We start from the raw sequence: 22,567 nt of genomic DNA on the forward strand, positions 1-22,567 counted from the left end.
CAAGTGCTTTTTTTTTTTTTTAACTGATTGGGAAGGTTTCCTCTGCCTGTCATTACCCAGCCCCATCAAGCTTTTGAGAAGTGTAAGAAGTTAGGCTCAGATCTGCGCACTTTGCTTGGGGTCATGAGGCCCAGGTGCTTGCTCCAGAAGTGGCTTTAAGGGGCTGGGTGGGAAGCAGGAGGCCATTAGGACCCAGAAGCTTTTGGAGCATCCTGCTCTGCCGGCTGCCTCTCACTGCTCACTGCAGTGGTTCAGGCTTCAGCAGCCTTGAAGAAGCATCAGCTGAGAAGCGCTATCACATGGGAGCTGAGAGCTGCTCAGCAAAGGTAGGAGTTGCCGACTAGGCCAGAAATGGGGGGGGGGGGGCGGTGGCAGCCCCAGGGCCTGGTGGTGAGTGCTGCCTTCCTACAGAAGGATAGCATTCCAAGCATCAGGCCATCCTGGCCTATAGTGGGCAGTTTTGTTAGGGGATGGGTTCCCAGTTATCCCAAAGGCAGTATTGGGATGTGGGCATCTGTGAAGCCCAGAGGGTGGGGGGAGGGATGGGTACCTCCTGCTGACAGGAATAGCCACAACCTGCAACATACAGCATCATTCTCGATCTGCCTTGCCCCTGGTCATAGAGATGGGTCTCCTACATTCTAAGAAGGAGTGCTTTGGCATCAGGCTGCTGAGCAACTGTGTCCTGAGCATGGGCAACTGTCTTAGGGAGAGGTAACAACTCTCCCTGGAAATCTCCCCTGGCTGGGGAGAGGGGCTTACTCTTTTCTAAAGGAAGGCCGTGGGGTGGAAGTTCTGTGGGAGACATAGGTACATATGAATCGTAATGACGCCTCTGTGGCCTTGGGATGGGCACTTGTGTTCATCTCGTATCCTGAGACAAGGATATTCGGAACTTGACTAGACTACAGACCTACTGGAGGCCAGATCTCAAGTTCCTACGGTGTTCAAAGCTTCCAGGTCCTAAGAGGTCCTGGAAGTGAGGGGGTGGTGTTAGAAGGAAACAGTGGGATGATGAGAGCATTTGTGGGGGGATAAGCCATGATGACACGAACTAGGAGTAGAGTCAGGTTCTCTGGGTTTCCCCTGTGATATCATTATCCCCTCCATAACCTAGCTCATCAGTGAGGGGGTGCCAAGTAACCAGTCGTATTAGTCTGTCTCTTAGGAGGTAAACTGGAATCCAGGCATTTGGGAGTCACTGTGGAAATACTGGCAAGATTGAGGGGGGCTATGAGAAAGAGAAAGGCCTTCTTGCCTAGGGCTTCACCATGGCTTTACAGTGGTCCTCCACATCCACGTGGAAACCATGTCTGCTTCCTTTCAATCTGAGATTCTGGCTAGGCCTTGCTAGATTAGACTCTTCTTGTCTAAACACATAAGGTGGACCACTCCTCCTTTAGTTCTCATGGACTCAGAGCTACATCATCTAGGCCCTACTCACAGGAAGGAAGACTGGATAAATCATGGCATAGAGAGATGTGACTTTTAGCTTTTCTTCAGGCATTATTTTCCCTTGGTAGACTGTTTTAACAAAAAGTTAACCTCTCCACTTCTGTGTCCTTTCTTCATCTTCTCTGGAGATCCTAAGTTGAAGTGGCCATCTCTACTGAGAAATGAGCTGTTGTTCCTGGAGAGAGGCGCATCCCTAAGTAGTTGCTCATAGTTAGGAAGCTTTGAATCAGAACCTGGGTTATCCTTTCTGGAAGAGTCACCTAGTTGGCACCTAAATGACTGACTGAATTTTTCTAGAGTTTGTACAAGGGGACAGCAATTCAATTAATCAATTTGAATCTGATTCAGTTCACAGAACTGCATGCATAGCACATGGTTTATGATAACACCAAAATTCCCTGATGATTATAAAATGGTAGCTGAAGAGATGAGCCATTGGCAGGCCATGCAGGCCTCTTCATTGAAGTCATAGAAATGGCAAGTTTTATAATTGAGCAAACACCAAACCTTCCACAGCCCAGAACTTATAATCAAATGTTTTCCGAGATGAGGAAAATGTGGCCCAGAAAGGCATCAGATTTGATCTGTCTGATCCTCTAAGCTGTGGTAGAACTCGGCACCCTACACTGAGGGAATCTACATTATAAGAATGGTATGTGTAAATGAACAAAAAATTTTAATTACATTGGGCAACCTGTTTCAGTTATATGCAAACTTAACTTGGGTAACGATGCACATAAAACAGATGTGATCTGCCATTTGATCAGGAGACATCAGAGAAGCTGATTTCTTCCAGTTTTCTTGCTTTATGCACATCGATTTCCTTAATGGCAGTCTTCTGCTTCCCATGCCCCCTGCCACTTTTGTCCCTCTTTTTTTTTTTTTTTTGCCAATTCTGTGGCTTGAACTCAGGGCCTGGGCACTGTCCTTGAGCTTTCTCAAGGCTAGCACTTTACCACTGGAGCCACAGAGCCATTTCTGGACTTTTCTGTTTATATGGTACTAAGAAATCAAACCTAGGGCTTTGTGCATGCTAGGCAAGCACTCTACCACTAGGCCACGCTCCCAGCCCACCTTTACCCCTCTTACATAGGCGCCTAGGCACTCATTATTCTGTAATGGGATAATAGCCCAGAACCACAACAGCTTTGGATCCAGTACCCTCAAAGGTTCAACTCCAACAACCAGAGATCTATGAAGGTGGGAGGGGTAGGTTAGGAGCAGCAACTCTCCTACCAGTAGGGACTCAACAGTCTTTCAGTACTAGGGCTTGAACTCAGGGCCTGGGTACTATTCCTTAGCTTTTTTTGCTCAAGGTCAGTGCTCTACCACTTGAGCCAACAGCTCCACCTCTGGCTTTTTGCTTGTTAACTGGAGATAACAGACTCATGAACTTTCCTGCCAAGGTGGTCTTTGAACCATGATCTCAGCCTCCTATGTAGCTAGGATTACAGACATGAGCCACTAGTGCTCAACCACAAGTCTTAAGAAGTTAGAATAGGGCTCGGGAGTTTGGCCTAGTGGTAGAGTGCTTGCCTAGCATGCATGAAGACCGGGGTTCAATTCCTTGGCACCATATACATAGAAAAGCCAGAGGTGGTGCTGTAGCTCAAATGGCAGAGCACTAGCCTTGAGGAAAAAGCTCAAGGACAGTGCTTAGGCCCTGAGTTCAAGCCTCAGGACCAGCAGCAGCAGAAGAAGAAGAAGAGGAGGCAGCGGCAGTGGTATCGGCAGCAGCTAGAATAGGTGGAAAAAGGCACTTTTAAGTGACTTATGCTCTTTGGGTTGGGAAGGTGGTTCAGGAAACCATAAGCTGGCCTTCCAGTTTCCATCTAGTAGAGTGATTCTTTTTCACTGCTTTTTCTCAATTCTCTCAAAGTGGTAACTCTGGCCAGACACTGTAGCTCACACCTGTAATACTTGAATCTACTCAAGTAGACTGAGATCTGAGGATCCAGGCTTGAGGCCATCCTGGGCAGATTAATCTAAGAGATGCTCTTCTCCAATTAATAGCAAAAAGCCAGAAGTAGAGTTGTGTCTCAAGTGGTAGAGCACCAGCCTGAAGCAAAAGAGCTAAACATGATATAAGGGCCTGAGGTCAAGCCTCAGTACACACACACACAAACACACACACACCCCAAAACCAAAAGTGGCCGTTCTGAGTACCTCTCAGGTGACAAAGTACTGAGAGATAAACAGCTTAAGTTCAAAAAGGGTTTAGTGGAAATCTACAATATTCCAGATGATAGGAAGGGCATCTTAGCATAGCTTGCAAACAATGGGCAAAAGAACTAGTCCTGGGGCTGGACTATACGGGTAGGTGCCCACAACTTGCTACTTGTTGTGTGATTTGGGATAAGTTCCTTAACTTCTCTAGGCTTCAGGGTTATCTCTAGAAAATGGAGATAAAAACCCTATCTACCTCAAGGTTGTATGAATATTAAGGTAAGCTAATATACATCTTAGTGCTTGGAACATAGCCTAGAAAGTAGAAAGCCCAGGGCCGGGAGTTTGGCCTAGTGGTTAAAGTGCTTGCCTAGCATGCATGAAGACCTGGGTTCAATTCCTTGGTACCACATACATAGAAAAAAGCCGGAAGTGGTGCTGAGGCTCAAGTGGTAGAGTTCTAGCCTTGAGAAAGTCCAAGGACAGTGCTCAAGCCCTGAGCTCAAGCCCAGGACTGGCAAAAAAAAAAAAAAAAAAAAAAAAGTAGAAAGCCCTATGTAAATATGACTTTTTGTTTTTGTGCCAGTCCTTGTCTTGAACTCAAGGCCTGGGTGCTGTCCCAGAGCTTTTTCGCTCAAGGTTAGTGCTCTACTACTTAAACCACAGCTCCATTTCTGGCTTTTGTGATGGCCAATTGAAAATAAGAGGCTCGTGGACATTCCTGCCTGTGTTGGCTTCAAACTGTGATCCTCAGATTTCAGCCTCCTGAGTAACTAGGAGTGTGAGCCACCAGCACCCAGCTCTCCACTGCCCCTTTTTTTCCTTTCTTTCTTTTTCTTTTTTTGGTGCCAGCACTGGGCTTGAACTCAAGGTCTTGATGCTGTCCCTTAACTTTTTTGATTACTGCTGACACTCTACCACTTGAGCCACAGATCCTGAACAATACTTCTTAAAGTGGGTACTGTTAGTAACCAGTTATGCTTGGCCTTGCAAACAGAGTTGTGAAGTGGATATTATTCCTTCATTTTACAGATTCCTTTATGAAGTCCAGAAGAGTCATAGACACAGTAATGGCCAGACCTGGAACTGGAAGCTGTATCTCATGTTTCTTCTCCTCCTCATTCAGAAGAAACCAGAAGTCAGGAAATCCACACAACCAAGCCTAAAGTGGAAGCCCTGTCCTTGAATTCAGCAGGATCCTGGGGAAGGGAGACAGATACTTTAGAATCCCTGGATAATAGCTCTCTCCAAAGGAAGGGTATGGGGAACAGAGAGGAAAAGCAGGAAAAAGAGGTGCTGGAGACAACTCAGAAAATGGAGTACTGTTGAGTGGAAAAGTCTCACATATTGCCTGCTTCTTTTCCATTACCACCTCCTGCCAGAAAGGTGATATGAGCCTCTGAGCCCACAATTGCTTGGCTTGGTATGTGCCTACAAAGGAGTGCAGCCCCAGAGTTGGTGAAAAGAGCTTGCCCAAGAGGCTCCAGCAGGAGGCCTCCCACTCACCCACGAAATTGGGAAGCCTGGGCCTGGGCTCACCATCCCAGGGTTGTGGACTAGGATGGGGGATGGAGCTGTGACAGGAGGTACCCTGGGTGTCCTCTTTCGGCCCCATGGAGTCCTCACCCATCCCCCAGTCATCAGGGAATTCTTCTGTTTTGGGGAGGGTCCCTCAAACCCCAGGTCCCTCTACTGCCAGTGGGGTCCCAGAGGTGGGGCTGCGGGACATAGCTTCAGAATCTGTGGCCCTCTTCTTCATGCTTCTGCTGGACTTGACTGCTGTGGCTGGCAATGCTGCTGTGATGGCTGTCATTGCCAAGACACCTGCCCTCCGAAAATTTGTCTTCGTCTTCCACCTCTGCCTGGTAGATCTGCTGGCTGCTCTGACCCTCATGCCCCTGGCCATGCTCTCCAGCTCTGCCCTCTTTGACCATGCCCTCTTTGGGGAGGTGGCCTGCCGCCTCTACTTGTTCCTGAGTGTATGCTTCGTCAGCCTGGCCATTCTCTCAGTGTCAGCCATCAATGTAGAGCGCTACTATTATGTGGTGCACCCCATGCGTTACGAGGTGCGCATGACGCTGGGGCTGGTGGCCTCTGTGCTGGTGGGTGTGTGGGTAAAGGCCCTGGCCATGGCTTCTGTGCCAGTGTTGGGAAGGGTGTCCTGGGAGGGAGGAGCTCCCAGTGTCCCCCCAGGCTGCTCACTCCAGTGGAGCCACAGTGCCTACTGCCAGCTTTTCGTGGTGGTCTTTGCGGTCCTTTACTTCGTGTTGCCCTTGCTCCTCATTCTTGTCGTCTACTGCAGTATGTTCCGAGTTGCTCGTGTAGCTGCAATGCAACATGGGCCACTGCCCACATGGATGGAGACACCCCGACAACGCTCGGAGTCTCTCAGTAGCCGTTCTACTATGGTTACCAGCTCTGGGGCTCCCCAGACCACCCCACACCGGACGTTTGGGGGAGGGAAAGCAGCAGTGATTCTCCTGGCTGTGGGAGGACAGTTTCTGCTCTGTTGGTTGCCCTACTTCTCTTTTCATCTCTACGTTGCTCTGAGCCCTCAGCCCATCTCAACTGGACAGGTGGAGAATGTAGTAACTTGGATTGGCTACTTTTGCTTCACTTCCAACCCTTTCTTCTATGGATGTCTCAACCGGCAGATCCGAGGGGAGCTTAGCAAGCAGTTCGTCTGTTTCTTCAAGCCAGCTCCAGAGGAAGAGCTTAGGCTACCAAGCCGGGAGGGCTCAATTGAGGAGAACTTCCTACAGTTCCTCCAAGGGACTGGCTGTCCGGCAGAGAACTGGGTTTCCCGGCCTGTACCCAGCCCAAAACAGGAACCTCCTGCTGTAGACTTTCGGATCCCAGGACAAATAGCTGAAGAGACCTCGGAGTTCCTAGAGCAGCAACTCACCAGTGACATCATTATGTCAGACAGCTTCCTCCGTCCTGACCCCTCACCTCGCCTGGAGTCATGATGGGTCACTGGATACTTGGAGGGCAACAGGGATGGGAACTGGTCATGATCACAAGGACTGCCCTTATGGAACAACCTTTTTTCTAGCTGACTGGGGTCTCCACACACAGATTTTGCTTAGTGTCCTGGGTCAGAACCAGAGCCAACAGGATGGACAAGTGGCAAAAGCCTTGGACTTGGCTGTGATCTTTGACTACTGGGGGAGGGAACCTGGGTATGGTGAGACGGTGATGAGAGAAAAGGGTCATAAAGGTGAGGTGGAACCTCTCGATCAGTAAACTTTTCATATGCAAGGAAACAGGGGAAGTCTCTAAGGGTAGAAGTTGAAAGATTGAGGCAGTAAGCCAGATTTGGAGTTATTCTGGGGATCACTGAGAATTTTTTGATTTTCCATGTAATTGTTCAGGGAAGTATTTGTACTCTAGCAAGGTAAGAAAATTACCCACGTCTTCTTATTTTATTATTAGGTTTGAAAAGAATAAACTATAGCCAAATAATTACATATGAGTTAACAGACCTTTATCTAGTCGAAATTTCCTTATAGTGAAAGGACTTTCTGGGTGTATTCTTTTCCTGGATTTTCCCAGAAGCAGAAAGAAAGAACAATTGGGGTGTATGGAATAGAAGACAGGCAAGCTGACTGCAGCTTGCTGTCTCCCACTCTTCAGGAAAATCTCTTCCATTTTTCACTATGTAGGAGATCAGGTATAGGACTTGATCTCAGCAAAGACAAAAATAAGACAATGTGTCTTTTTCTCCCCGTCTTTCAGATGAATAATTAGAATGATTGGGAGTTAGGTAGATAAGACTAGAAGCTAGCATTTAAATTGGGAAAGAGACTGGAAGGGAGACTGGGTAAACAGCCCTGAAAAATAATATTGCAAATCTTTTCTTTCCAGGACTGGCCTCCCTGATCTCTCTCCTCACAGCAGTGACCCACCTCCAGCCCCTTGGACAATCGGGTACAAGAGACTAAGGTCGGGCATGGGAAGGGTGGGGGGTACCTTAAATGCCTCCCTATTCTCATTCACTGCTCCCAAAATTAGCTTCAGTGATAAAATCCTTCTCCTACCTCCAGCCCTGGGTTGGAGACAGGGCACAAGAGTTGGGTTTAGCTGTTTACTAATTAAGACTATAGGAAACATGTTGATTGGTACTGTTGATGGTATTTCCAAAGGAAAGGGAATAATAGCGAACTAGATAGGATGCCCATCTGACCGTCTCCCTCCCCTGAATTGAAAGAGGTAACATTAAAAGGTCAAGATAAGCCGGTGCAGTGGCTCATGCCTGTAATCCAAGCTACTCAGGAGGCTGAGATCTGAGGCTTGACGTTCAAAGCCAGCTGGGGCACTAAAGCCCGTGAGACTCTTATCTCCAATTAACCACTAGAAAATGGGAAGTGATGCCATGACTCAGGGGTAGGGTGGTAGCCTTGAGATGAAGAGCTCAGGGACAGCACCCAGGCCCAGAGTTCAAGCCCCATGACGAATGACAACAACAACAAAAGGTCAAGATAGAGACAGAGGATGGTACTGTCTATACTGGAACCAATTTCTGGCTCAAGGAGCATCAAAGGGGGGAAAGGAATGGGGGAGTGATGCAGTTTACCTTTTGAACAGCCAATAAATAATTTTTATAAAGTTATATTGATACCAACATTGACTCCTTCAGTTCCATTCAGTGTTTAAATATATGAACTCTCATTATGCCCTGGAACCCACAGGGCGGTTATGTGGTAGTCACTGTCTTCAAGGAGTTCATAGTCTAATTTTATCAGTAACTTTATATTTTTATAGAGCATTTAGATCTTACAAAGTACTATAAAATGTACTTGAGAAATATATTAGAGGATATATCTATGGTTCTAGCTTCTATGAGTTTGTTGCAGTGCTACATACAATTCCTGCAGATTGTACTACAGTAAAGAAAAAAATAAGTAAAACTGGGCAAATGTACCTTCTCCCTTTTAAATGAGGAAATTTTCCAGTTTTTGTTTTCCTATCACTAGGTTATTATTCTAGTGGAATGCCTATGATACTACTAAAATCCCTTAGACAGTATATACTGCAAGAAGAGTCCTTTGTGATTCAAAAACATGTTCTTTTCTCTGCCCTCCCTTTTAAGATAAACTCCAACCAACAAAACTCATTTTTCCGGAGGGGGTGCAGAGAGGAGACCCTTTCCAATAAATACCACTTATCAACGATAAGGACTGAGGAACTACCAGCAGATGGCAGTGTGATCCCAGTGGAAATAAGGAGAGGATGATGTTGAGCATTAAACATTGCTTTCAGGTCATTTTGCTTTTTCCTTTGAAATGTCCCCCTTCTTCCCTCACATGCATAGAAGAAGGAAGTTCAGTGCAAGAGTATCTTTAATTCAGGCTGAAATTACCTGATACGGCAATCTCACTGGAATTTACTAGAATTAGACATACATGGATTCATTTATTCATTTTCCCCTATAGACATGGATCATGTAGGAAATAAACTTTCTCTTTTATTACACTGAGAAGTTTTCCAGTAATGTTCTGCTTTGGCCTCCTTATAGTTTTCTAGTCAGCAGGATGGCTTGGTAAAGTTTATTATGTAAGATTTAGCTCCCAATACACCAAAGAATCAACAGGGAAAGGCAAGCATCCTGTCAGTTGCTTTTTCCTGCATCCTGGTGATACTGAGGTGACTCCCATTCTTGATGAAAACCTTAGACCTTTTATGTTAGGTGTCCCCAAGCAATATCTTCTAGGAAAATGATAAAGGAGGAGGAGGAAGAGGAGGAGGAAGAGGAGGAGGAAGAGGAAGAAGAGGAGGAGGAGGAGGAGGAGGAGGAGGAGGAGGAGATATTTGAAGTCAGATCTACTTACAACTGTGTGAACTTGAGAAAGCTGCTTAATTGTTCTGAGCCTATTTCCTCATCTGTAAAAATGGGGATCAATATTACCTACCTTACAGGGTTTTTGTGAAGATTAAAAGTGATGAGGCATGGAAGCACCTGGCAAAAGGTTTCTAAATATGTACTGGGTTTTCTTTCCTTTCCTCTCGCCCTTTCCCCCAGAAATATCAATCATGGAAAAAGCAGCCCCTTTCATTTTAACAGTCATCTGGAAATCAGTGGGAGATGTCTCCAACTTGAAACAAATGGCATTAATAAAATGCTGGGTGAAGCTACTTAAGGTGGTTAAACTAAACTTCTAATTAGATGCTTCTAATTAATGAATCACCACCACTATATAGACCTTTTTGATGGAATCTTAATCTAAGTTTAGATTTTATTAGAGACATAATTTTTAATTACAGGGTGACATTTTAGGATTTCAAAAAAATAAGTACATCCTCTCTTAGAATGCATGGTCAGAGTAAATGTGGGGCTGTTTGGCTTCAGGGGTATTTTAGGACTGCTTTCGCAGTAGAACCCCGGGGTTCTCAGTCAAAGAAGGTATCAGAATAAAGCTATCAACAGGGGATTTGTTCATTTTTCGGGTGATACTAGGGCTGAATGGCAAGTTTTACTAACTTCTCTTTCTGTGTGGTCATCACAACAGAGTATTTTGGTAAGAGAGTTGGAATATGCAGTAGTTTCTGGGTGTGCGATTGAGGTAGTCTTAAGCCCTTAAGGTAGACCAACTTGGTTTATCCTGGAGGATGAGAAGGTAGGATGTTAATTTTAGATATGAACATTGACCTTTCGGGGTGGAGTATCTGCTACGGCTTTCGAGTGGCCCTTTCTCAATATAGGAACTGGGAAAATCTACAGCCCACAGAAAACTCCCACGTGGTAGGGCGAGAACCAGAATATATTTTAAGAGCAAGAAGTGGTGGGCCTCTGGCCCTAGGCATAATTTGCGTTACAGATTTCTGTATGCATAGCTGAAGCCTAGGTTAGTTTGCACCCATCCCCTAGACAGACGACTTTACACGTGGGAAGGGACCCTAAGTTCCACCGCCAGAAACAAAGAAGGATCCTGGCCTAGTAGAAATCCTCACGAAGGCTGTGGACTCTTCATTTAACATTCCAGCCCCGTTCCCCCCTCCCAAACCCACTGTTAGGACCTTGGGAAAGCAGCTTGAGCTGGAGGCACGAGTTTTCCCACCCTTCTCAGGTAGCCGAAAAGGAAAAAGGGGATGAGGGCTGAGCAGGTCCCCAGCGAGGTCGACAGAAGCCACCAGCAAGTCCACGGAACCCACGCCCCTCCGGGGGACTTCCGGTTTCGGGCTCACCTCCTCTCCCAGATGAGGGTGGTTCCGGTAGTAACGGCCGCAGGGCGTTGCCGGAAGTGTCGTAGACGCCGGATATCCGGTTCCTCCGGGGCTCGGGTAGCTGACGAAGGCCACCGCCCCACGGTAGACGCCGTCCCGACCTGCCGGGCCGCCTTTTCCGCGGTGTGGTAGTGAGTGTTAGTGAGTGAAGCCGGGTCCGGTTTCCTCTCCGGCCGCCGCCATGGGCTGCACGTTGAGCGCCGAAGACAAGGCGGCGGTGGAGCGGAGCAAGATGATTGACCGCAACTTGCGGGAGGACGGGGAGAAAGCGGCCAAAGAAGTGAAGCTGCTGCTGCTCGGTGAGGGGCCGGAAGCGGGGGGGTCGCGAGCGATCGGGAGGGAGCCGGGGCCGAAAGGGGCCCGGTGCTCCGAAGCCCCAGCGGGGTCTGTCCGGGCTGGCGGGAAAGACCCCTGCGGGACCTGAAGGGCGTGGCGGGCGAGGGGCGGGGTGTCCGGGTGGGGGGTGGAGGGAGGCCCGAGGGCGGGCTGAGGGGGTGGGGTTTTGAGAGGGAAGGAATTAGGTTGGAGAGGGTGTAACTCGGGGCGCGGACGACCTCCGCCTAGGGTAGGGGTGTACGGGACTTTTGAAACCTCGTAAAACCAAGAGCTGGTTTTAAGGCAGGTTTCTCCCTTGGCTCAGAGCGTGTGCCTAACTGGGAGGACGCGTTCGAGGTTACTTACAGCAGGGGGTATGTGTTGTTGGGCTCGTACCGTCGCTTGTGAGTTTGAGCGCGGTGATACTTGAGGACCGGGTAAAGCTGGAAGGCTTTAAATGATTAAGTAGAGAAGCTAGGACAGTGTGGTCACATAGAGACTCAGGCATTTGTTAGCGTTCTGTCAGGGCGGGGGAGTCCTGGATTATCCAAAAAAAACATGAGGGTAAAAAAAACGTAGCAAGTTCTTAGGTGGAAAGGAAACGAGCTGGAATGCAGAATCTCTGTACTTTCTCACTTTATTGCTTATTTTATTTTGCCAGTCCTGGGGCTTGAACTCGGCCTGAGCACTTTCTCAAGGCTGGAGCTTTACCGCTTGAGCCACTGTGGGTGTGGTACCGAGGAATCGAAACCCGGTCTTCGTGCATGCTAGGCAAGCACTCTTACCACTAGACCAAACTCTAGGCCCCACCTTATTGTTTATTAAATATACTTGTGTGCTGGTCCTGAAGCTTAAACTCGTGGCTCTACTAGTTAATCCACAGCTCCACTTCCGCCTTAAAAAATTATTTTTTTCCACCTCTGCCTTAAAAAAATTATTTTGGTGGTTAATGGGAGAAAAGAATCTCTTGGATTTTTCCTGCCCAGGTGGGCTTTGATCTGTTTTCTTCATTCTCAACCTCCTGAGTAACTGGGGGTTAGAGGTATGAGGCTGTAATGGTGCTATCCACCTTTTTTATTTATTTATTTATTTATTGCCAGTCCTGGGGTTGAGCTCAGGGCCTGAGCACTGTCCTTGGACTTTCTCAAGACTAGAGCTTTACCACATGAGCCTCAGCACCACTTATGGCTTTTTTCTATGTATGTGGTACCAAGGAATCGAACCTGGGTCTTCATGCATGCTAGGCAAGCACTCTACCACCAGGCCAAACTCCTGGCCCCACCTTTTTTATTTTTATGCTATTAAGATTTTCTTCTGTTTTTGTAAAAGGATGAGGCACATAAGGTTGGTGGTATGAGCTGAGGAAATTTTAAAAAATGTCTTGTTTGGGATTGAGAACAGACCTCATAAACAATAGATTTTCATACTGGAAATTGCTAGGGATAAAGTGCAGTGGAATGAAATTATTTTAAGATAGAGTATAAATTGGAAATATTTGCTACGTAGAACTGAAATAAATAGGGTCTATTTATATGTCTGAACTCTTCAGTGTAAAAATTTTGGCTTTAGGACTGTACCATGTTGCCTGATGCTTATTTTAAGTGTCTTTTATGTACAGGCACATGATTTATTAGGCTTTCAACTTTTTGAGAGGCCTAATGATTTTGTTGAGTATTTTGGTGTTCACTCCCAATAAAATCAAAACACATTTCTTTATTGTTAGTGTTTTCTAGGGATCTCTTAGAATAAATAGGAGCTATGGTTTCTAAGCAGTACAACTTCTTAAAACAATTGATTTTTGAGGAAAAAGGGTCAATGTATGGAAATTGCCAGATTTTCATACTGTAAAACTCCAGAGGCTAGAATACACCACCATAACCTAAGTCTTACTTTGTACTCTAAAATTCCTAGTCTGTTCGTGCTGGCTCTTTATAGATTGTAGAAGCTCTGCTGACAGCATTTTGAGGTAGAGGAAAGGTTTTATGTTGCAGTTTGGACTCCTTGGAATACCTGTGCTTCTAGAAGACATGAGTTGTAGAACTTGTAGTTCTACACTTCCACTGTCTGTATAACATCTATCTTCTGTGCATGAGCATGTTCCCTGGCAACTAGCAGGCATTACATATTTACTGTTAACCAACATGAGCCATCACATGTTGGACATTGGTCCTTGGACCTTTCAGAGGTTACGTAAAAAGCACAACACTGAAGAAATTCCCCTCTTCTTTCCATCCTTTTTTCCTTCCTCCCTTCTTGCCTCGCTCCCTCCTTTCTTTCTTTCTTTACTCCTTCATTCCTTCATTTTTAAAAATAGAGTCTTGATATGTAGCCCAGGCTGGCCTATTATTCTCCATCCTCCTGCTTTAGCCTTCCTAGTGCTGGCATTATAGCGCTGTACCATCACATTCAATGGCATTAACATTTCCTATATTTATTAGTTGGTTATGAAATTAAAGTGTATACTCATTTTTTGTAAATGATTGATGTGGGCTATCAGAAAAAAAAAAAACAAAAAACAGGAGAAGCTGGGCATAGTGGCTCATGCCAGTAATCCTAGCTACTCAGGAGGCTGAGATCTGAGGATCAAGGTTAAAGCCAGCCCGAGCACGAAAGAACCTGGAACTCTTATCTCCAATTAACATCTAGAAAACGAGAAGTGAGGCTTCCCTCGAGGGTAAGGAGTAGCCTTGGGTTGAAGAGCCCAGGGACAGCACCCAGGCCCAGGGGTAGGACAGTAAAGTTGAACTGAAGAGCTCAAGGACAGCGCCCGGCCAAGTGCAAGTCCCAGGACCCACAGAAAAAAAAAAAGAAAGAAAAGAAAAACCCCCAGGACATTAGTCTGTTGTAATGTAGTTGTAATGTAAAGTATGGCATTACTGCAAAGGACAGGATTTGGCAGGAACAACTTGGGCAAAAAGAACTTGCCCAAATCTCTGGAAATATCTTTATTCAGGACTTTATAAATAGCGCTTTTAATTAAAACCAAAACTAAACACATAATGACATGGAAGTTGAAAATCAATAAGCAAAATCAAAGTACTAGAGCATTTACTTTTAGTTTTTACCAATTTTTTTTTTTTTTTTTTAGGTTTTTTCTTTTGAGACAGGTTTGCCATTGTTGGTGGACTTGAAATCCTCTTGCATTAGCCTCCTGAGTGTGGAGATTATAAGCATGTTCCACCATGCCTGACTTTTTTTCAAGATTATAAGTGTGTGTGTATGTGTAGTTCAAATAGACTACAAAGTCATAATAAACATATGGAATTAAAGTGGGCTGGGCATGTGGTTTAGTGGTAGAGTGCCTAGCATGCATGAAGCCCTAGGTTCAATTCCTCAGTACTACATAAACGGAAAAAGCCAGAAGTGGCACTTTGGCTCAAATGGTATAGTGCTAATCTTGAGCAAGCTCAAGGACATGCCCAGGCCCTGAGTTCAAGCCCCAGGACTGGCAAAAATAAAAGATAAATGGTCTTTTTTTTTTTGGTCTGTCTGTCATGGGGCTCTGTCATAAGCTCTTCAGCTCAGGGCTAGTGCTCTGCCACTTTGAGCCACAGCACCACTTCTTGTTTTCTGGTGGTTAATTAGAGATAAGAGTCTCACAGACTTGATTCTGCCTTCCATGTGGGAGGGAAATGATGTTAGTGTTGAGACAGTTGCTACCATGACCTCCAGTTCATTGTCAAAGCCTCAGATTCAGAGTCTTCTGGCCAGCCATCTGCAGGTTCATATTGTTGGAGCATTCATTGTCTCTCTAAAAGTTTGGTGTGGCTAAACCAAGAAAGAAGGTATATACATATCTCTACAGAAACTATGATTCCATGAAGTATTTTGAGGAGATGAGGATGAATTTGGAATGTAAGGAATTTCTTTGGATTGTCCTGTGTTCCTGAACTATGAAACATAAATATGAGCTAATGAATAATCTTTCTTGATAAACAAATACTGGTGTGTGGGGGGGGAGAGTCTCACAGACTTTAGTGCCTGGGCTGGATTTGAACCCAATCATCAGGTATCAGTCTCCTGAATAGCTAGGGTTTCAGGCATGAGCCACTGGTGCCCAGCCCTATCATTACTTCTTTTTTTCTTTCTTTTTTCACCAGTCCTGGGTTTGGGCTCAGAGCCTGAGCACTGTCTTTGAACTTTCTCAAGGCTAAAACTCTACCACTTGAGCCACAGCACCACTTCTGGCCTTTTCCCCCTATGTATGTGGTACCCAGGAATTGAACCTGGGTCTTCATGCATGCTAGGCAAGCACTCTACCACTAGGCCAAACTCCCGGCCCCTCACTGATTATTTCTATAAGTAGAAGACACCTGCTAGTGCACCAGTGGCTCACACCTATAATCCTAGGTATTTGAGAGACTGAAAGTGGGAAGATTGCAATTTGAGGCCTGAGACCCCTTCTCAGTAGTATGTGTCTATTATTCTACCTATATGTCCACGCCTGGACAGGAAAAAGTATTTGAAATTCCATCACAGTGGAAGAAGCTGAATGTTGTAGTTTACATCTTTCATCCCAGCTATAATGGGAAACCTAAAATGGATATTTGCAATCCAGGTGAAGGAGCAAGAAGTATCTCAAAACAAATAACGAACAAAGGTGGTACGATAAAGGACTGGATATGTGGCCTAACGGTAGAACACCTGCTTAACAAGTGGAAGGCCTTGATTTCAAACTCCAGTACTGCTCAAAAACAAACAAAAAACACCTAACCCAGTGTACAGATAATTTTGTTTTGACTGTGAAATATTTCAGGTGTACTTGCAAGTCATTTTTACTTCAGGACTATGAAACTAGCATTAAAGTGTGTCTCTTATAGGGGTAAAGTTTCACTTAGTGATTAACAGAAGTCAGACTAATTCAGATCCTCATTTTACTTAGTTAGTTATTTTCTGCTTCAGTTTGCTCTTTTTTTTTCTTTTGTAGTACTGAGGATTGAATCTAGAGCCTCACACATTCTAGGCAGTTGCAGTACCTTTGGGCTATATCTCCTAACATCTTTATTTTATTTTATTTTATTTGCCAACCTGGGCCTTGAATTCAGGGCCTGATCTCTGTCCTTGGGATTTCTCAAGGGTAGCGTTCTACCACTTTAGTCATAGCACCACTTCCAGCTTTTTCTGTATATGTGGTACCCAGGAATTGAACCTGGGTCTTGGTGCATGTTAGGCAGGCACTCTACCACTAGGCCATACCCTGGACCCCATCTTTATCTTTTCTTTTTTTTTTTTTTTTTTTGGTCCTGGGGCTTAAACTCTGGGCCTGGGCACTGCCCCTAGGCTCTTCACCTCAAGGCTAGGGCTCTACCACTTGAGCCACAGCACCACTTCCCCATCTTTATCTTTTTTTTTTTTTTTTGCCAGTCCTGGGCTTGAGCTCAGGGCCTGAGCACTGTCCTTGGACTTTCTCAAGGCTAGAGCTCTACCACTTGAGCCTCAGCACCACTTCCGGCTTTTTTCTATATATGTGGTACCGAGGAATCGAACCCGGGTCTTCATGCATGCTAGGCAAGCACTTTAACCACTAGGCCAAACTCCCGGCCCCTCCATCTTTATCTTTTAAATGGAGAAAGTAGAAATACTTCAGAGTGTTCTGAGGATTAAATATGATAATATCATAAAGCAGAATACAGCCAGACACATAGTATTACCTCATTAATATTAATTGTGATTATCATTATTAAACCAAGGGGAATGTTACTGATTATATGTAGTATAGAAACTTTAATTTGCTAGGTGGGTTTGATTAATGAAGATTTCAGTGTTACAGTTCTTTGGTTACTTTTCATTTGAATACCCTTTTTTTAAATATATTTTTTATTGTAATTAATAGAAGGGTTACATGATATTTGCCAGATAAATGGTACCTTAATTCCCACACATTGATACCCTTTCACATGTCATGGTCCCCATTTCCCTCCCCCCCTCCCCCACCCCTCATCTTGTTTTCCCCCGTTCCCTATCCAATTTTTGAATACCCTTTTGATAGTACTTGAAGATCTTTTTTTCTTTTTCTTGGCTTGAACTCAGGGCCCAGACATTGTCCTTGGACACATTATGCTCAAGGCTAGTGCTCTGCCACTTGAGCCACAGCACCACTTCAGGCTTTTTCTGAGTATTGGGTACCAAGGAATTGAACCCAGGGCTTCAAGCATGCTAGGTGAGCACTAGACTACGCTCCTGGCCCAGTACTAGGAAGATTTTGATATGCCAAATTAGTGTTTAATCATAGTTTTGTTAAAAGAAATTGTTAAGACTTCCCAACCAGTATGTAGCAGTATATGGGGTGGCATATAGTTGGGCTTGTGAGTAATTGTTAAATCTTTCTTTTCCTTTTCTTTTGTTTTTTCTCTTCTTCCCTCTATTCCCTTTGCTTCCTTTCCATCCTTCCTCCTTATCCTCTTTTTCCTTTCTTCCCTCCTTCTTTTCTTATCGCCTCTTCTTTTGAGATAGATCTTGTAACCCAAGCTGGCCTGGAGCTCCTCATCCTTCCAAAAGCAGGATCACAGGCATGTACACCATGTTTAGCTCTTAAGTCTTAAGAGCTCTTAAGTCTTTTTTTTTTTTTTTTGGCCTGGTGTGGAGCTTGGACTCTGGGCCTGGGCACTGTCCCTTAGCTCTTCAGCTCAATGCTACTGTCATACTCCTTGAGCCTCAGCCCCACTTCCTGTTTTTTAGTGATTAATTGTAGATAAGAGTCTCATGGTCTTTAGTGTCTGGACTGGCTTTGAACCTTCAGCCTCCTGAGTAGCTAGGATTACAGGCATGAGCCACCACACCTGGCTTTAAGTCATTTTTAACATCAGAATTTTACATCAATTGAAATAATATTTGTATATTTTGGTTTGGTTTTCTCTGTAAACTTTCTGAATGTAATAATTTGAAACTTTTTTGCCAGTCCTGGGACTTGAACTTAGGGCCTGAGCACTGTCGTTGGCCTTTCCTCAAGGCAGTGCTTTACCACTAGAGCCACAGCACTTCAGGCTTTTCTATATATGTGGTACCAAAGAATTGAACCTGGATCTTTGTGCATGCTAGGCAAGCACTCGACCACTAGGCCAAACTCCCGGCCCTTTGAAACATTTTTATTGAAAAGTTTATACCGTTTCAGTATTTAATATTATCTGTAGTACTTGACATTTTATTTTTCATGACATCACACTATAAAATCCCTTTTCACCAAACCTTTCCAGCTTAATCCTGTGTGCATTGAAAATGATCACTTGCCATATATGCTGTGATGTGACGAAAGCTGGAAAGGATTAGTTTGATGGATAAAGGCACTGCTTTTAGATTCATATAAAGCAGTTAAATTCCCACATTTTTTGCTAGCTGAGAGACTCAGAACAAGTAACCTAATCATAAAATCATTATGTTCACATACATAAAGTAGAATGATTGTTTCCTAATATGAATGAGGGGTCTGTGTAAAATGCATAGTGTTAGTGCCAAGCAAATGGCAGCATTGGTGTATTAAGATGTTAGTTAGGCTTATCATTTTAGATCCTCTTTTCAGGGGGTAGTGATTATTGTTTGAATTAAATATTCTTGTGAAAGATCTTCAAAAAATGCTTTATTTTGTATAGTTTTAATATTAGTTGTACAGGGAGGTTTCATGACACATTTGTGTATGTATACAATGTACCTTGATGAGACTCATTCCCTTTATCCTTCATCATGCCTTCATCCCCTCTCCAAATTTCAAATATTTCCAAAACTCTTTTGTGGTGTAAAAAATTAGATCTGTGGTAAAACTAGATTTGTAATATACTATTTAGGCCTTATATAATTGGCTATTTATACTTAAATTTATGTACTACTGTTCAAATGTGCTTATTATTGAAAAAACACTGTCCTTTAATAAATATCCTATTATATCCTACTGTAGGATGATAATTCATTATAATGTCTGTCCATTTGGGGGATCAAGTTCACAGATGGTAAATTCTTTTTTGTTTTGCTAGTCCTAGGGCTTGAACTGGGCACTGTCCCTGAGCTTCTGTTGCTCCAGGCTAGCACTCTACCACTGAACCACAGTGCCACTTCTGGCTTTTTCTGTTTATGTGGTACCAAAGAATAGAACCCAGGGCTTCATGCTTGCTAGGCAAGCACTGTACCACTGAACCACATTCCTAGCCATAGATGGTAAATTTATTGGGAAAGCTCATTGAAAATATAAATAAATATTGAAAAAAAGGTTTTCTTCAACCCAGATGCCCCACTACAGATGAATTGATTCAAGATGATGCTATTTTTGTACTACAGTTTATAATCATAGGATAGAATGTTTTGAACTGGACATGTTAATGTCCACAGCTGAAACTGTGTTTCCTTAAAAATTAATTTTTTGTTTATTACACTTATTAGTAATATTACAAGAGAAGTAGTCTTTTTTTGTCTGATGAAAGTGGTCTCAAGCTAAGTGAGGTGGCTCATGCCTATAATCCTAGTTACTCAGAAGGCTGAGATCTGAGGATTGCAGTTCAAAGCCAGCCAGGCACTAAAGTTTATGAGACTCTTCAATTAATCACTAGAAAACCGGAAGTGGTGCTGTGGCTCAAGGAGTAGGGAAATAGCCTTGAGCTGAAGAGCTCTGGGGCAATACCCAAGCTCAGAATTCAAGCCCCACAACTGACTAAAAAAAAAAGTGGTCTCTTGTAGTTGGTAACAGCTAAAGCACTCTGCTGTGTACTCTTACTCCTCCAATCCTCCAAGCTGGTGTGCCACCTTATCTTCTTGCTTCTTAGGAAGGGAGTTGGTGGATCTCTTGCCCTACTCTTCTTTTTTTTTTTTTTTTTCCCCAGTCCTGGGCTTAAGCTCAGGGCCTGAGCACTGTCCTTGGACTTTTCTCAAGGCTAGAGCTCTACCACTTGAGCCTCAGCACCACTTCCGGCTTTTTTCTATGTATGTGGTACCAAGGAATCCAACCCCAGTCTTCCTGCATACTAGGCAAGCACTCTACCACTAGGCCAAACCCCCGGCCCCCCACTCTTCTTCTTTTTCTTTTACTCCTTTTTTTTTTAAAAAAAAACCTGGAATGTCTAAAATCATTATGGCTCACTCAGAAGGGTCCATGAACTTTGTAAAGTTATTATCAAAGTTTTTCTGCCAGGGCGTGGTAGCTCACACCTGTAATCCTAGCTACTCAGGAGGCTGAGGTCTGAGGATCAAAGTTCAAAGCCAGCCCAGGCACAAAAGGACCTGAGACTCTTATCTCCAATTAACCTCTAGAAAATGGGAAGTGGGGTTTGGCTCATGGGTAGGGTGGTAGAGCTCAGGGACAGTACCCAGGCCAAGTTCAAGCCTCATGACCCACCAAAAAAAAAGTTTTCCTATAGAGAATATCCTCCTTTTTTGCTTTTTGTCATGTTCTTTTACATTGCTACCCAACCACCACTCTCTATAGTCCTCATCTGTGGCCATGAAAAAAATAAATAAAGGAACAGAAGCAGGAAAACTAGGTAACTGAGCAAAAAAGAAAAAGAAAAGAAAAAAACAAAATCCCTAGACATTGTGAAGAGTCTGGATGAGGAGTCTCATGTTTCCTCTTTTGGAGAATAATTTGTTTTTGTTTTCTTGTTGTTGTTGTTTTTTTTTTAATTGTCAGGATAATGTATAGAGGGGTTGTTACGGTTACATTCGCCAGGTAATGGGTGCATTACTTCTTGACCCTTGATACTCCCTTGTTTTTGTCCCCATTTCCCTCCCTCCATCTCCTCCCAATCATCTTGTTTTCCCCTTTCCCTTCCCTATTTCAAATAAACAAACTTATATACAATATACCAGTCACAAAGTCAGATACAGTAACCACATGAGAATAATAAGTGGAAAAAAAAAGAGATATGAATTAACTTCACATAGTACATTAAGAACAACAATAACAAAGATAAACCCCTTATTTCCATAACCTAGAGTTCATTTCATTTAGTTGGAGAATAATTTTTTACCTGGAATTTTTGAGAAATTATTTGCTGTGCTTCAGGTGTGTTTTTCTTATCTTTCCCCCTATTTTTCCAGTATATTAATGAGCTTCTTGTTTCCACTCATTCCAGATCAGTGTATCTAGTTGCTTTCTTTTCACCTCTCTTTTCCAAGTCTACCTGTTGCGAACATTTCTGTTCTTGTACCAACAGTCTCAACTTCATCTAGGCTGAAAACTGCACTTGTTTTTAACTCCTCTTGTTCTCATCTCTTACAACCAGTCAGTTGCCCAATCCACTCATTGTTATATTCCTCTGTGTGTGTGTGTGTGTGTGTGTGTGTATACATATATATATACATATATATATATCTATACTTTTTTTTTTTTTTTTGCCAGTCCTAGGCTTGAGCTCAGAGCCTGAACACTGTCCTTGGGCTTTCTCAAGGCTAGTGCTCTACTACTTGAAGGCTTAGCACCACTTCTGGCATGTGGTACCAAGGAGTCGAACCTGGGTCTTTGCGCATGCTAAGCAAACACTCTATCACTAGGCTAAACTCCCAGCCCTCATTCCAATTTTTCAAAATTTCATAGATTAGCAAAATTTAAAATAACGTTTTCCATGTACCCTGAAGTGAAGAATCTTCTCCACACACTGCTGATGCTCTCTTTCATCACAGACCCAGAATTAGTAGAGTCAAGGACTGAGAGCTGAAGGCTATGAAATTGGGAGCCAAAATAAATCAGAGTTCACTCTCTTAATTTTTATTCTATTATTTACAGAAATCCTCCCCCCCCTTTTTGTGGTTAATATGGTCAGCATGGGCGCTTTGAGACCCAGCTCCACTTCTGGTTTTCTGGTGGTCCCTGGGTTTTGAACCTTGATCCTCAGATCTCAGCCTCTTGAGTACTAGGATTACAGGCATGAGCCACCAGTGCCCACCTCCAACAATACTGCCCCCCGCCTCAGTCCTGGGGTTTGAACTCAGGGCTTGGGCACTGTCTCTGGGCTTCTTTTCCACAAGGCTAGCACTCTACTACTTGAGCCACAGCACCACTTTTGGCTTTTCGTGCTTATGTGGTACTGAGGAATCGAACACGGTTTCATGCATGCTAGGCAAGCACTCTACCACTAGGCCACATTCCTGCCCCAAGAGTACAATGCATTTTGATTAATGTTACCCTTATGAGTTTTTCTGCCCAGGCTGGTTTCAAATAGTGATCCTTTGAAACACTAGTAGCTAGGATTACAGGGTGAGCCACTGGTACCTGGTTTAAACATTTGTTTGCCATGGTTGAACCTTGGCATTGCGAGGCAGACACTCTACTACTTGAGCCTCATCTACTCCTTGTACTTCTAAGAAGAGAAATACATTTCCTATTCCTTTTTGTTAATTGTAATTCCATCAACATTTGTAGATCTTTCAATCATTTCTTAGCTACTTAAAATTGCTTAAATAAACTTATTTTAGAATATTAAAAAGTTGC

At 44.0% G+C, this 22,567-nt stretch overlaps 2 protein-coding genes across 2 annotated transcripts in view; both read left to right on the plus strand.

The window, feature by feature from the left end:
• Nucleotides 1–256: 256 nt before the first annotated feature.
• Gpr61 (G protein-coupled receptor 61) lies at nt 257–9,096 on the plus strand. The gene is made up of 3 exons (XM_090334359.1): nt 257–326; nt 4,654–6,841; nt 7,489–9,096. Exon 2 carries the CDS (start codon nt 5,235–5,237, stop codon nt 6,588–6,590), a length of 1,356 nt encoding a protein of 451 aa, XP_090190485.1. The 5' UTR covers nt 257–326; nt 4,654–5,234; the 3' UTR covers nt 6,591–6,841; nt 7,489–9,096.
• A 1,785-nt stretch (nt 9,097–10,881) lies between these two features.
• Gnai3 (G protein subunit alpha i3) overlaps nt 10,882–22,567 on the plus strand; it is a 46,947-nt gene continuing 35,261 nt past the window's right edge. The window contains exon 1 of the mRNA XM_090334361.1: nt 10,882–11,144. Within this exon, the coding sequence (XP_090190487.1) occupies nt 11,027–11,144 (118 nt within the window). The 5' untranslated portion in view covers nt 10,882–11,026. The remainder of the gene's footprint in view (nt 11,145–22,567) is intronic.

Source organism: Megascapheus bottae, chromosome 6 (assembly GCF_031878675.1).
Source record: "Megascapheus bottae isolate mThoBot1 chromosome 6, mThoBot2.hap1, whole genome shotgun sequence".
Taxonomy (NCBI): Eukaryota; Metazoa; Chordata; class Mammalia; order Rodentia; family Geomyidae; genus Megascapheus; species Megascapheus bottae.

What these genes read in the sequence shown, in the direction of transcription:
- Gpr61 (XM_090334359.1), top strand. Translation starts at nt 5,235, where the DNA reads ATGGAGTCCTCACCCATCCCCCAGTCATCAGGGAATTCTTCTGTTTTG.